Source organism: Podarcis bocagei, assembly GCF_964188305.1.
Source record: "Podarcis bocagei genome assembly, chromosome: 8".
In the NCBI taxonomy this organism is placed as follows: Eukaryota; Metazoa; Chordata; class Lepidosauria; order Squamata; family Lacertidae; genus Podarcis; species Podarcis bocagei.
This window is the reverse complement of record NC_138133.1, coordinates 32,793,529-32,808,029: the sequence shown is the minus strand read 5'-3', so window position 1 is coordinate 32,808,029 and position 14,501 is coordinate 32,793,529. Positions and strand designations below refer to the sequence as shown.

Sequence of the window (14,501 nt, the reverse complement as noted above, 5' to 3'; positions counted from 1 at the left end):
ATATTCTATGTTCCCCAATTTCTAATTTCCGTCACCCGTCTGATCAATTTTGGCAATGACGTAAATTTTAAGGTGAAATATCGAGGACAGTTATAGTTTACAGGATTTTTAAAGCAGGGCATGTGTCTACTCACTCTTTTAACCAGCTTAATTAACTAGTATCCTTCCTGGAGCCCACAAACTTTTGATGAATATGAATAGACTTATTGATGTTTGTAATTATGAACTTTGAATCCTGTTGATGAGCAAAGAGACCAGCAAAGGGGGAGTAAATCTTGCTGCATTTATGGATGGGCATCAAAGTGTATATAAAGATGGAACCTAAAGGTGACAGCAACTAGATATTCCATCTTCTGTTTGATAAAGCAAGTCAGCAGAGATGGTTTCTACCATGACCAACAAGAAGTTTTCACTGAAAGGTACGTGTTTTGCCACTCTTTTGGCCTTTCTCTCATTTAGATTAAGGGGAAACTTTAAACTGAATAAATTTAAAATCACTCGTAATAGCCATGCATAAGCACACTGTAAATCATTTTGCAGCCTCTGTAAGAACGCAGGGAGGGAACCTTCTTAGAACTTTTGCACAAACTCTTCTAAACATACTGCACAATGTCACACTGTGCACTAGAGAATATTCTGGTGGATCATGATTGATTTAGACCCTCACACTAAACTTGATGCATTTTCCACGAAGGAGAGCATTGATTCTTCTCAATTCTTATAGCCGAACAACATATTAAACCATAATTTGCTACAATTATGCTCTTCCTTGAAATATAATGGGACATAATGTAGCATCATGCCTTCACCTTGCTGCAACCCAAGACTTGTTTGGTAACAGAAGCAATCTAATGTAACAAACCGTGCACTTCTATGCATTCCAAAGTTAAGTCCCACTGAGTTTAGTTTAATTTACTCTTATGTAAGTATCCAAAGGAATTATCTGAGAGTATTAAAACTGCATATGGTGTGGCTTTTCATTCGGCTCAGCAATGTCTCTCACCTTCTTTTTTACTCAAAAAAGATTTCTAGTGAACTCAAAAATTTGTTCACAACTTGATGGTGTTTTCATTGGTATTGATAAAAGCATAGCACCACTGTTGCTGTTTGGATCATAACTGTGCAGTTGATAATGAGCAATCAGTCCCAGTAGAAGTCTTCCAGATTAAGGTCTAAGACTGGCTTCACACAAATAGCCAGAACACAAGACGTTGAAAATTGTGTGTCTGTACTAATATCAGCAGATAAACATAATTGAGGTTCAGAGCAGAGGAATCTGTTTTATAGCAGGTCAGCCTATCTGTCAACACAGACCAGTATTGTCTTGTTTACTCTGACTAGTTATGGGTTTCTAGAGTCACATTAAAGGAAAAGGGACCCCTGACCATTAGGTCCAGTTGTGACCGACTCTGGGGTTGCGGTGCTCATCTCACTTTATTGGCCGAGGGAACCAGCGTACAGCTTCCGGGTCATGTGGCCAGCATGACTAAACCGCTTCTGGTGAACCAGGGCAGCGCACGGAAATGCTGTTTACCTTCCCGCCGGAGCGGTACCTATTTATCTACTTGCTTTTGAACTGCTAGGTTGGCGGGAGCAGGGACCGAACAACGGGCGCTCATCCCGTCGCAGGGATTTGAACTGCCGACCTTCTGATCGGCAAGTCCTAGGTGCTGTGGTTTAACCCACAGCGCCACCCGCGTCCCAGAGTCACATTACCTATACCTTAACTTTCTACTGGCAATGCCAGGGGTTGAACCATGGGACATTCTGCATGCACGGCATGTGCTGTACTCCTGAGCTATGGCTTCTCCTAAGAATGGACCCATATCACAGTACATTTATTATAGACTTGTGCCTTAAAGCATAGTTTAGGCAAATATAAAATCAAAACATTTGCGTTTCACCAATCAGTTTCTTTGCTGCACACTTCTTGCATAGCAAAGGTATGGGGACCATTTTTAAGCAACATACAGATTTATATGATATTAAAGATTTGGAAGGGGGGGAGTCTTAAAGTATAAGCAGTGTTTGCAGAACTACCTTCCCAAGGCATCCAGGAGTCTTTTGAATGCATTCCAGCATGCTACAGGTTTTTTTTTTTTTGGTAGTCCCGTTACATATGCAGAAGAGTTTAAACGGCACAGCTGCTGAAAATTTGCAGACATAATCCCAGGACAATCAAAATCTTGGGAGTGACCCCGCCACCCTCCTTCAAATTTAATTTAAACGCCATATGTTTGTAGGGAAGGAAGCAACCCTTGGGAAAAACCAGAAAGAAAGGGGCGCAACCTATCTTTCCACACTCTTACATTTATGCAAACACAATTATATATCTATAAAAAGTTGGTTTCCTCACATATGGTGGTTTAATGAAGTTAAGCATTAAAGGAGGAGGCAGAATAATGTGGAAAGTTTCCCATTCACTTTCTGGACTTGATGGACATCTGATGTTGTTGTTCTTGTTTACCTGAACAGGTGTGTTGCTAGCCATCCTGGCGATTACTAACGTGTACCTGTCAAGGAAGGGTGTAACATCATCACCTATTTGTCCCAATGGGTCTGACACTTGCCAGGTCTCTCTTGGGGATCTTTTTGACCGTGCTGTCAAACTCTCACACTATATCCACTCCCTGTCTTCGGAAATGTTCAATGAATTTGTAAGTACCCAAGCCTTTCTTGCCATATACTTTTCTACAAAATGAACTCCAACTAAAAGATGACATGAAGAAATAGGATGGGGGGAGGACTCTCTAGCAAAGGGGAAACTGTGGCTGCCTTTCTGTTTGCCTCCCTTTCAGAATAGGAAATCGCACAAGTATGGTGCTAAGTACTGTTATGATTATTAGGCGGTGTTTGACTAAGAGGTGCTCAGAGAAATCAATGGGCTTTGTATGCTATTTTTAGACAACCTTTAATCCTGTAGTACCCCAGAGTGATGTTCAAGTAAGAATATAAAAGCAAACAATAACATTAAAAACCACAATATCCAGCCATTCAGCAGTAGATATGAAAATGGACATCAAGGCTTACGCCACCCTCAATATACCAGAGTGAAGAACATCAGTGCCTACAGTCACAGGAAGAGAGTTATAATTACCTTAAGTCCACCAATGCCAATGGGTCTTCTCTGAGAATGACTTGGTTGGGTACCACCCATTATTTGGAAAGGCCAGTTGGATAAATCTACCTTGAATGTAAACTGTGGTACCTTGGTTCTTGAATTTAATCCGTTCCGGGAGTCCATTTGACTCCCAAAACCATTCAAAAACCAAGGCACAACTTCCAATTGGCTGTAGGAGCTTCCTGCACTCAGGAAGCAGAATCCGCGTCGGATGTTCGGCTTCCAAAAAATGTTTGCAAACTGGAACACTTACTTCCGGGTTTGTGGCATTCAAGCCAAGGTGTGTGTGTGTGTGTGTGTGTGTGTGTGTGTGTGTGTGTGTGTAAAACATTTCTTCACCACCCTTCATCCAAAGATCACAAGGCAGTTTATAATATAAGACCATACTCATATGGTAGCCAAGTATGATTGAAATAGGAATAAAGACTCACAGGTTCTTTTGTGTATCATCATTGAAGCCATATAAACTGTCCCAACTATATTAAGTCTTAATTAATAATCTTTAATTTTTCTAAAGCAGTATTAAGGATTGAGGAGAAAGCTATACACACTTGAAATGAATTTCAGCAAGATAGTGTATTTAAGGCTTCAATTGCAGATGAGGGAATGCAGGAATAAAGATTCAGGATTTTACTTCAACATATACCTCAGCAAGCAATGCTCCTACACACCTTAAGACACCTTAAGTTTAAGAAGTGGGAGTGAGGCAGGTTAGGAGGTCTTCTTCAATAGGTCCAGCGTACCAAAGGAAAGAGACACTTTTAGGAGGCACAACAGCAGCAACAGATGGGCATGATTGAATAAAACTCTGCCATTTATACACAGAAACCATTTAGAGGAGCAAAACAAAGTAACAAAGGGTTTTCTGAGTGGAATGCTTTGTAGGAGAGAAGCAATTAAAAGACCCAGGCACTAGAGTTGCTTTGGAGTTTGGCAGAGAGATATTGAGAGAGAAATGTTCATCCCACACTACTCAGTGGGATCACAGTCTACGGATCACTTTACAAAACAGAGACCCTCTTATTTATAAGCAGATTACGGAGAAACCTGATCCCCAAAAGTGATTCTTTCCACAGTACAGTTTAAAGCAAATTACATTTGACACAGTCTTAGAGGGGCGTGTAATAAGGTTCTGATACGAAATTAAAGTCCTGCATAACTGAAGGATACATTTCACATGAGCAGCAACTGCAAAGAAGAAGTAACTTCTGATTATGATTTCTTCTTACTACGACTTATTCTTCTTTCCTTGTTATCTACTGTACTAAGTCTGATTTTTCATATCTTCAGGATGAACGCTATGCTCAGGGCCGAGGGTTTATTGCAAAAGCCATTAACAGCTGCCACACTTCGTCCCTAACCACTCCTGAAGACAAGGAGCAAGCTCAGCAGATTCATGTGAGTTCTGCCTATTTGAATGCAAACAGAACAAGGAACAAACACATGAGTAGCTTAGATTAGAAGGTCTCAATGACTCAGTCCAAAGGCAAACAGAAGGAAAGGAGGACACATTAAGTGGCCATAGGAAGTCTTGCAAGGCATTAATCTACAAGGCATTAATCCTTGGCTGGATCCAGGGCCATGATTATTTTAATTTAGTCCCCACTGTAATCAGTGGGACAAGTTAGCAACACTTTGGGTGGGTGGAGCCAGAGGCAAAGTGCAGGTTTGATTTTGATTTTATTTTGATTTATTGAATTTCTGTGCCGCTTTTCATTCAAATGAATCTCTAAGCAGCTTACAAACAATAAATAACAATAACATAACAGAGCATCACAAACGCAGCATTAATAATATAATTAACAAATCATCAATGAAATATTTACAATTATTTAACAAAACAACTAAAAAAATAAGCTAAACGCCACAATTACAGCAAAAGTCATATTATACACAATCACAACAAAAGTCATATTATACGCAATCACAACAAAAGTCATATTTTATTAACAAATCAATACAGCATTTAGAATCCATAAAGCATTAACAAAATAGCAACTAAAAACAACAAAAAGCTAAGCACTGTTAAACTAGTAGACACACACTCCACACCCTCCACACCCCCAACACTCTATTCAGTTCACTATAAAAGACACATCATGCCTGTTGTTAAGCCAGCTTTGCTGGATGCTGTGCTGGCTGGGGTCCTCAGGTAGTAAGCCATCGTGGAGATGGTGGGCGCACTGCAAGGTGGATGTTAACTCCAGGTAGCCTGCTCTGGCTCTGTTGCCCATGTCGCTCTCGGTAATCGGAAGATCCATTCATAGTCAAGAAAGTCTGGGGCGAGCCTGTCCCTCTGGAGTGGCAAGGTGGAGCAACGGATGTGATGCCTATCTCTCTACAGTCAGCTATATTCTAGCCATGCAAACGTCATGTCTCAATCTTCCATCCTGACAGTAAGCAAGAGGCATAATCACAGTGCAAGGGGACATTCTTGCTAGGCAAAAGAACTTGAGGACATGAAAAAGTGATGGTGAGGTTGTGGACTGGGGTAGATGTGTGGCCTGCAGGAAGTCCCAAAGCCTGTTCTTCAGGCCTGATATCTATGCTGTTCCAAGAAAAGAGGTGTGACTTTCTGGTAAAGGAAGGCAGGAGTACAACTGACAAAGGCAAAGAGAGAGGAAGAGTGGTGGATACCAACTCCCAAAAGTGTATAGTGTGTCATATAATTTTCCCCAGTATGTTAGCTTCTAAAATTTAATAAGCATCTTATTAAAATAATAATTATTTTTTAAAGTAAGTTTCTAGTCCATACACTTGTCAAGGTAATTAGAATTCATGGGAAAATTTCTGGATGTGTTTGTAAATGCTGAAGTAGCACTTAGCACCAAAGCTGTATCAATTCCCAGGCCATAGTTTTCTTTCTAAGTTCCCTTTATCCACTGAATAATCTGCCTCCTCAGAAACCAAGCCATGAGACACAGCCCTCTCGCTATTTGTATTGGCTAGAGAGCTGATGTGGGAGCATTTGAACTTCGCAGTGTTGCAGTTCTCCCGACCTAGGGAGCGCGAAAGGGTTCAGCCGCAGGGTACGTGTATTTTGCCACAGTAAGCAAAGTGAAAAGTGTTGGTGTCGACATTAGAGAGGTCTCAAGGGCAGCAAAATGTCTAGGAGGATCCCAGGAAAGAAAAAGCCCCTTTGATCTTCCGGCTCACCCCAAGCAGTGGCAAAGTTTCAAAAGAAATCTCCCCAGAAGCAAAACACTTCAAAGGGGAATCAGTCCCATGCCTGGGCATGTTTGCCATGCTATACGTAGACATAGAAATGCTTTGGATAAGGTATTAAGTGGCCTACCACAGATTTCATCTTCCATTATGTTTTCAAATATTTTCCAGATCCCGTATTTCTAAAACTGTCTCATTAATGCTTAAACTAATCATCAGATTAAAGGGCATTCCATTCAACAAGGCTGAACAGAGCAGTGTCTACCAGCGCTGGAGAGTGCATGGGCAGTTTATTGATAATGTGTACTTAGGGGATTCTGTCACCCAGTTAGCCCAGAGATATTATTTCCATTTATTTATTTTAAAAAATATTTCTCTACCACTCTCTCATAGAATATCAGGGAGGTGCACAGTGCGTATATGAAAACATGCAGAAGCCATGAAAAACAGAGTAATCGTTAAAGTAACTGGCTAGTCAAAAGGATTTAAACAGCTGCATAGGCCTGTCAGCATTTTAAAAGTCGCCAGGAAATGTTTGGAAGTCAAAAGCAAGAATGCCTACTGAATCTCACACAGCACTGGACCAGTGACACTAAATGCCCGACTTCTGAAAATACTTTACAAAGTCTGATTTATTGGTTCTAGTGCTATCTGGAAGAACAGCGAACAGACAACAACAACAACAACAACAACTGTTGCTGTTGTTGTTTTCTATCCTGCCCTTCCTTTTGGAGGAGCCAAGGATGACAAACACCAAAACGATAAAACAATTAGTTAAAAATTAAAAAGCATTATTTAAAACCATTTAAAACCACTAAAATATGTAAAACAGTCACATACACTCACAGCTTATAATTTCAGGGTTGCCAGAATACTTTCCACCATCAAACGCCTATGTAAACAGGAACAGACACATCTCACCAGGAAAGGCATTCTACAAATGGGGAACCAACACTGAGAAGGCCCTATCACAGCTCAACATCAACCAAGCAGCAGCCTATAGAGTGTAACCACTAATCCAGCCTCCCCTGTTGATCATTGATGCCAAGGTGGTTGGTATCGAGGGAGATGGTCTTTTATGTACTTGGATTCCAAGCTGTTCAGGACTTTGTACACCAGTATGAACACCTTGAATTGGGCCCAGTAGCTCACTGGCAGCTAGTGAATGATACATGGTCCCATTGGGCTGCCCCACTTACCATCTTAGCAGCTGCATTCTGCACTAGCTGTAACTCCAGACAGTCTTCAAGGGCAACCCCAACCAGGGTGCATTACAGTAGTCCTGGCAGGAGTCCAGGACAACGGAGGTCAGGCTAGAAGACTGTCAACAAATAAGTTTAAAAAATGACTTGCTAGGATTATCTATCTCCTGTGTAAATCTTGTGGCATTGTTTAACAAAATATAATTTGGTTTTCTAATGTGCAGCATGAAGACCTGCTAAATTTAGTGCTGAGTGTTCTTCGTTCCTGGAATGACCCTCTGCTACATCTGGTCTCGGAGGTCCAAAGAATCAAAGAGGCTCCTGACACCATTCTCTGGAAGGCCATGGAGATTGAAGAGCAAAACAAACGGCTTCTGGATGGGATGGAGAAAATAGTTGGGAGGGTAAGTAGGAAGGACCTGGGATTTCTTCTAGCTGCATGGGACAGTATTCTGCAGAATCCAGCATTCTAAATTACTCAATGAGCCTGGACAAGTGCTCCAAACACACACTCTCAGATGCTCAACCTCCACGAACTGGAACATGACAGAAATGACAACAAGGGGTGATAAGCTACCATAATCCCTAGATTGCATATGTCCAAATGGGGGCAAGTTCTATCATTCATTCTGCCAGTTATCCAGGCTTCTTCTTCTTTTTAACACCTTTCTCTATTTCCTTCCCTTGAACTAATTACACAATATCAGGTGGAGCACTACAGCAATCTTATTCTTTCCTTTAATAATAGTGTGTTCTAAGAAAGGCTATACCCCACTATTCTATAATTAACACGTCTCTTTGGAACTCCCCCCCCCCCTTTGGGTTTCTAAATCAGTGTTTTTAGAGCCTATTGCTCAATTTGAAAAGAGGCAATACAAGTTGATCGTAACTTCTAGATCGGTGGCCCACCAGATGTTGTTGGATCCACCTCCCAGCCACTGCTCAAGGGTGGTGGAAGCTGTAGTCCAAAAACGTCTGGAGGGCCACAGGTTCCCCACCCCAATTTGGATGGTTCCCTTCACAGGAAACAAGGTAATGTTTTCATCTCTTCCCTACTCCAAATTTTGGCTTCAATCCAACACAGTCGAGACTATTCAAGCCTATAGATTTCAGGAAATTAGGAAAGCTGCAACCATTTGAGTGCACAAATGCTGCTAGCTCCCAAAGAAAAGTCGGTGTGCTTTCAAAACAAGGCAGCTATCCTTTGGACAAAGGAATTCTAATTTGAGTGCTATATTTAAAGTTCTGTTCTCATGCCTGAATACTTCCATATCACCCTAGGGAGTCACTGTTTCATCATGAAAGCTAATAGTACGGCATTCTATTTACAGATACATACATATAAATCCTGGGAAAGCACTTTGCACAGCAGAGTTGCAATGTAAATGAGTAATAATCATGGAGATCAATTCAAGTGGTTGAAGCATGAGCTGTTTCTTTCTTCTTTTACTGTCTGGAGCAAATATGTAGTTCTCCCTGTCGAGATGGGGTTTTTCCCCGCAATTCCATTTGGCTTTCTCAAAACCTAAGCAAGGATCTTCTCTCATTTCAAACAAATACTGGGCAACTCTTTAAGTGTTAATGTTGTAATTCTCTAAATATTGATCTGATACAGATCAATACTGATCTGATACAGACATTGTCTCTGGGATGCTTGCTAACGATACTCATTTTTCTCTTCTTTGTTAGGTTCACCCAGGTGACCTGGGTAATGAAGTCTATTCTAGATGGTCGGGGCTGCCATCTCTGCAGCTGGCTGACGAAGATTCTCGCCTCTTTGCCTTCTACAATCTGCTGCACTGCTTGCGCAGGGACTCACACAAAATTGACAGCTATCTGAAACTCTTGAAGTGTCGCCTCATCCATGACAGTCACTGTTGAGCAACAGTGCTCAACACCTGGAGCTAGCACCTAACGCCTTCAAAAGGACCTGCTCTTAGCCTCATTGCTTTTCAATGCCCATTGCAGGCCTTATGCAAAAATTCATCCTGCGGTACAATATTTATGTCCATGTTATTTTTCCTTTTGTGAGATGCAAACCATTTGTTCGTGTCTGAAAACTCTCAGAAAAGCCATTCTTTTCTGTTAAGAGTACATTACTGTCTGCTTTAATTACAGTGATATGCAAACCATGCAATAAAAACATAAAAAATACTGAAATATAAAAATGTGTTTGAAATTGAACTTGGTTTTGCTTCCTCCTTTGGTTACCAACATCTGGGGACTTGTGGCCAGAGACTATGCAATAGCAATAGCAATAGCAACAACTTTATTGTCATTGCCCCCTTCGGGGACAACGAAATTACTTGTGGAAATTACTTATGGAGCTTGTGTACAACTGATGCTCCACTCAGCCAAGGAAACTAAGTGCAGATATTTTTTTTCCAGAAGTTGTACTGTCTACCATCAGGAATATTAGAAACGCTTCTTCATAAAGAATCTGGGTGGCCAACAATTGAGGCAAGAATAGACTGTGCTCAGTTAAAGTATATTTTAAAAAATTGCTACAATGCGTTTTCCTGCTCTGTGCTATATGGAATTGGATGATAACAAACTATGGAAAGCAGCTTATCAATATGTCTTGGAGTAGACTATTATTACTATCCAGAACAGAGCTCTGCTTTGACCTTGAATAACTGCCAACAAAGGGATTGGCTCTTGTGGGTAGAATTCAGGAGGGACCTGCAAATAATTAGAAACATCAACTTTCCCCCTTGGTATTAGCTCTTAAGAACAGAGCATTTTAGAGCTAGTTATCTGTCCAACTCTCACCAACTTCCTTAAGAAACACTTTTATTGAGGTGTTTCCAAGTGATGACCACTGCAGTCTTGGATAGCCACTACAGTGGTACCTTGGGTTACAGACACTTCAGGTTACAGACTCTGCTTACCCATAAATAGTACCTCAGGTTAAGAACTTTGCTTCAGGATGAGAACAGAAATCACGCAGTGGCGGCACGGCAGCAGCGGAAGGCCCCATTAGCTAAAGTGGTACCTCAGATTAAGAACAGTTTCAGGTTAAGTTCTTAACCCAAGGTACCACTGTACAAGGTCCCATACACAGACAGATTTTGCATTTGTGGTCAGCCTCAGGTGGAAGACATCACTCACCATCTGTTAGCATGCCCTTTACATAGAGACCCAAGCAATCACTTTCTGAAACCTTTGTTCACAAAACAAGCAGGCTGGAACACCCCAGCACAAATGATCTGGTATATTTTGAGTGACAATAATAGGTTCGTAGCACAAGAGAGTGGCCCTCTATGCATTGATGGCCCTCTATGCATTGACTGCAAAAAAGAGGGGGGGAAACAGGAAAAAGGAATTTGATGAAATCACTATAAACTGTTGTGATGATTCAGTGATTCAGAAGTTTAATTTGAAATCAAGCTGGATTTGAGTTTCCTTGTGTCTCTGGTAACTTCTCACTTACATCATGGATGCTGCTGGCCAAGGAAACTCTCTGGGGATTATACTGAGCTGGTTGGATCCGGCTTCCAGTCTGCATCTCTGAGTTAACCATGGCAGGGGATGAGCATCATTTTGACCTTTCACTTTAACTGAGAAAATATCCAGAGTTTATAACTAGCTCTGTGCCAGACTCTGGACTTACTCTGAAAACAAATGGGCTGTCCAGGTACCTTTGTGGATTGTGGCTGGATCATTTTGCTCCCCCCAAAGTCCCCAGACAGGGTCTTTGAAAATCTGATTCACACTACCCAGGCATATTGCACTTCAGCCTTCATACCGGTGAAGGACTAAGGGGCAGGAAGATGTATTGCATGGAGAGACCAGGCTTCCAATTCTACCAACAAGGCTGTCTTGTACCTCGGTCACTTCACCCTACTCTACCACCCCAGGCAGGTGTGTGCCAGTTTTATTGCAGAAATGCATACAAAGCAACCTCAGTCATGTGCTGGAAACAGTTTTACTGGGAGCTGTGCAAACAGCTAAATTTAGTTCCCGTACTAAAGGAGCTTAAAGCAGGCAAGCTTCTAAATTATTCTTAATGAGACCACTGTAATGATCCCATGCCTATACCTAGATTACCTAGCTCTGATAAAGCTAAAACTCAAATATTTGGACCAAACCTTAAGCTGTATCCTCTCTTAAATTCCAAAAAGGTTGCCCAGACTTTCCATTTCTGCAAGATTTGCACGTCCTTCTGCATTCCACGGCATAAAATAAGACCAATAGATGTTTGTACCGTGCTTGTAACATGGATAGAAGTAGGAAGTCCTGATAATCTTACCAGAGAGGCCCCTTTCTTGGGAATTTCTGACCTGTTTTGTGCAAGCAAAGGAACTTGTGGTGGTTCAGACCAAACGTCTAGATGCTTTATCATCCCAGTCCTGCCCTTTGAATGGTTTTGAAGTGTGTGCATCGTTTCAATGTGGCTTATGCCATTCTACAGTGCAAAGGCTGCTTAATTAATTTGCCTGCCTATGGTACTTGCAGCAGGACCAGTGGGTCACAGAGATTCTGGTCCCTTCTGCCAGACTTAGTGCCAACAAAAACCACGCAGGAAATCTTTAAAAGCAGACCCAGTCAGAAGCAGATAGCTTAAACGGGGCTGGTGTTTTTGTTCCTGGTGTATCTAAAGGATGAAACAGAAATAAAAAGCGATGGTTTGTTCTTTGTAATATTGAAATGGAAGACTTTGTCTCGTCACATGTCAGGGAAAAAACTACTTCTTAAGTATCACACGAGCACAGAAAGTGCATAGTGACTTCTGAGTTTTCTGAACAACTTTTTGTGTGTGTGATGGATGATACTAGGGAAATGTTTTAAATTATTCATGTGGAATTATGGGGACTGAGGTTACTTTTCTTTTCATCAGAGAGTCTTCCAGGTCAGTGTATTGAGTACAAGACAGCCCAATGCAGGGGGGGTGGAGGAGTTCAAATGTACTTATTTTTAGCAGATGCTAGACAACAATATGATGCTGCTTTCATCTAAGAAGAGAAAGATGCAAGTTATGTCAACACATAGCTGGGTATGGGCCACATGACAACCAAAGCCTTTAACCCAAAATCAGGCACTGGCATAGCCAGAGCAACAATGAGTGCAAAGTGAAAGTATGACATAGAATTCTCACAGTTGGCATTTCCGAGATGTGAAGAACGCTGGTAGGAAAAATGGAGATGGCAGAAGAGAAAATGGCCCTGCAGTCCCACTTTGATGTGTGATGCCTGAACCAGCTCCTGAAACTGTTGTCTGTAAGGACCTCGCTGGGCAGCCTGCATGGAACCACTCTGTACACATGCTTGTTAATTATTTTCGTTTGTATTCTGTTTTTACTCCAGGAAGCTCAAGAGAATTTTACACGGCAAGCCTAAGAAGTTTGCCTATCTTGACAGTTCGGAGTACGTTCCAGGTTGCTGCTGGATGTGTTTTAGTTGACACAGAAGTTATGCTTGTTGTATCTGAGCTCTGATTCCTCATCCACACACGCAGGTCTTCGCACCATGTTGAACACCTGTGCAAACAAGCCAACAGCAACTTGCTCAAGCAGCAGAATGAACCTGGGCTCCTGGGGCTGCCTTTGAAGACAGTATGGAAGCTTAGATAATAGACTCATAGAGTTGGAAGAGACCCTAAGGACCATATTGTCCAACCCCCTGCAATGCAGGAATATGCAGTTGTCGCATACAAGGATCAAACCTGCAACTATTAACAGGAGCAGGAAGGCATGAATATATAACACTGGTGTACCGGCTACTAATAAGTTTCTGGCTCAATTCAAAATACTAATTTTGATGTTAAAAGTTTTATATGGCTCAGGACTCTGATGCAAAGGACTGCCACTTATATCCATATAAACCTGCATGGGGACTGCAATTGTCACCTGAGCTCCTTCTCAGTATGGAGGAGGATGAGCAGAGCATGTGTATTTTCTCTTAATAGTCCCACATCTTGAAACACTCTCCTCAAGAAGCACACCCATTGGCACCCGGTTAAAACTTTCATAATATCCTGGGCATATTGGACAGCTTCAATTATACTGATACAGCAACTCAATCCAGGCTTCAGGCTACAGTTGTTCTTCTACTGACATTGCCTAGTGCTTGAATACATTTAAACTATATTTTATTGTATATTGTAAATTGCTTTAAGGTGCTTTTTAAATTTTAGCATAAAATGATATAGTCCAAACAAATGAAATCATTACAAAGACAGTTCCACCACAGTTATGAAGCTAGAATCAAAGGCAGTGTTTGTACAGTAGTTGCGTGCCTACAGCAGCCATTGTTCACATAGAGTAAAAATTTCACTAAACCTTCCGAATACGCTATGCAAAATAAGGTTAGATGGTACATGCAATTGTAAACCTTCACAAGATGCCTGAGGGAGAAAATTTGAGCAGTCGGCTCCTGCAAGCTACCAACTAAAGACAGAAGAGGAAAATATAGCATTTAAAAGCCTGGTTAAAGATTAACACAAAAAGCTGTAAGAAGGTTCTTAGGAAAGAATCAGGACAGCTGCAGCTGTATCTCAGCTACCTGCTGAGGGTTGCTAGGCAACTCAGGCCTCCCACTGCCCCAAGGGCCTTTTATTTTACAATTAGGATATCTGAAGGGGCTTTTTTGTTTTTTGTTTAAAAAGGATTTTTGCTCATACTTCTTAGACGTGAATAAACATTTCTGTTTTTAAATCAAGAAAAAATCGGAGTCAAATAGGGCCCTCTAATATTTGCTGCGTATGTGGTTTTCTTATAGAACTGACACACTCTGGAAACAATGTACACTTTTTAAATTGTGACATTTTGACTCTATGGGAGGAATTATTTGCTATTTGTTTTGAACAGAACCTTAGCTCATGTCAGATATGAACCTCCAGACAATCATTAGTTTAAACTGCCTGCTATGTGTTGAAAATTTTCAGTCAATTTAAAACTGATCTGAATTGCAAATGTGACGGTAATAAGCCATTAGGGAGCAAGCTACATATCTCTTTTCTCTCACTTGCAACCATCTTCTTTAAGGGGCCTTTGGTGCACTGAAATATGAAAA

At 41.3% G+C, this 14,501-nt stretch overlaps 1 protein-coding gene and 1 long non-coding RNA gene across 11 annotated transcripts in view; one reads left to right on the top strand and one right to left on the bottom strand.

Annotated features, from left to right (window-relative positions):
* LOC308593935 overlaps nt 1–14,501 on the bottom strand; it is a 401,889-nt gene that overhangs the window by 76,522 nt on the left and 310,866 nt on the right. The window lies entirely within an intron of this gene.
* On the top strand, nt 332–9,656 carry PRL (prolactin). Its single transcript, XM_081206647.1, has 5 exons — nt 332–419; nt 2,476–2,657; nt 4,412–4,519; nt 7,713–7,892; nt 9,178–9,656. Exons 1-5 carry the CDS (start codon nt 380–382, stop codon nt 9,367–9,369), a joined length of 702 nt encoding a protein of 233 aa, XP_081062773.1. The 5' UTR covers nt 332–379; the 3' UTR covers nt 9,370–9,656.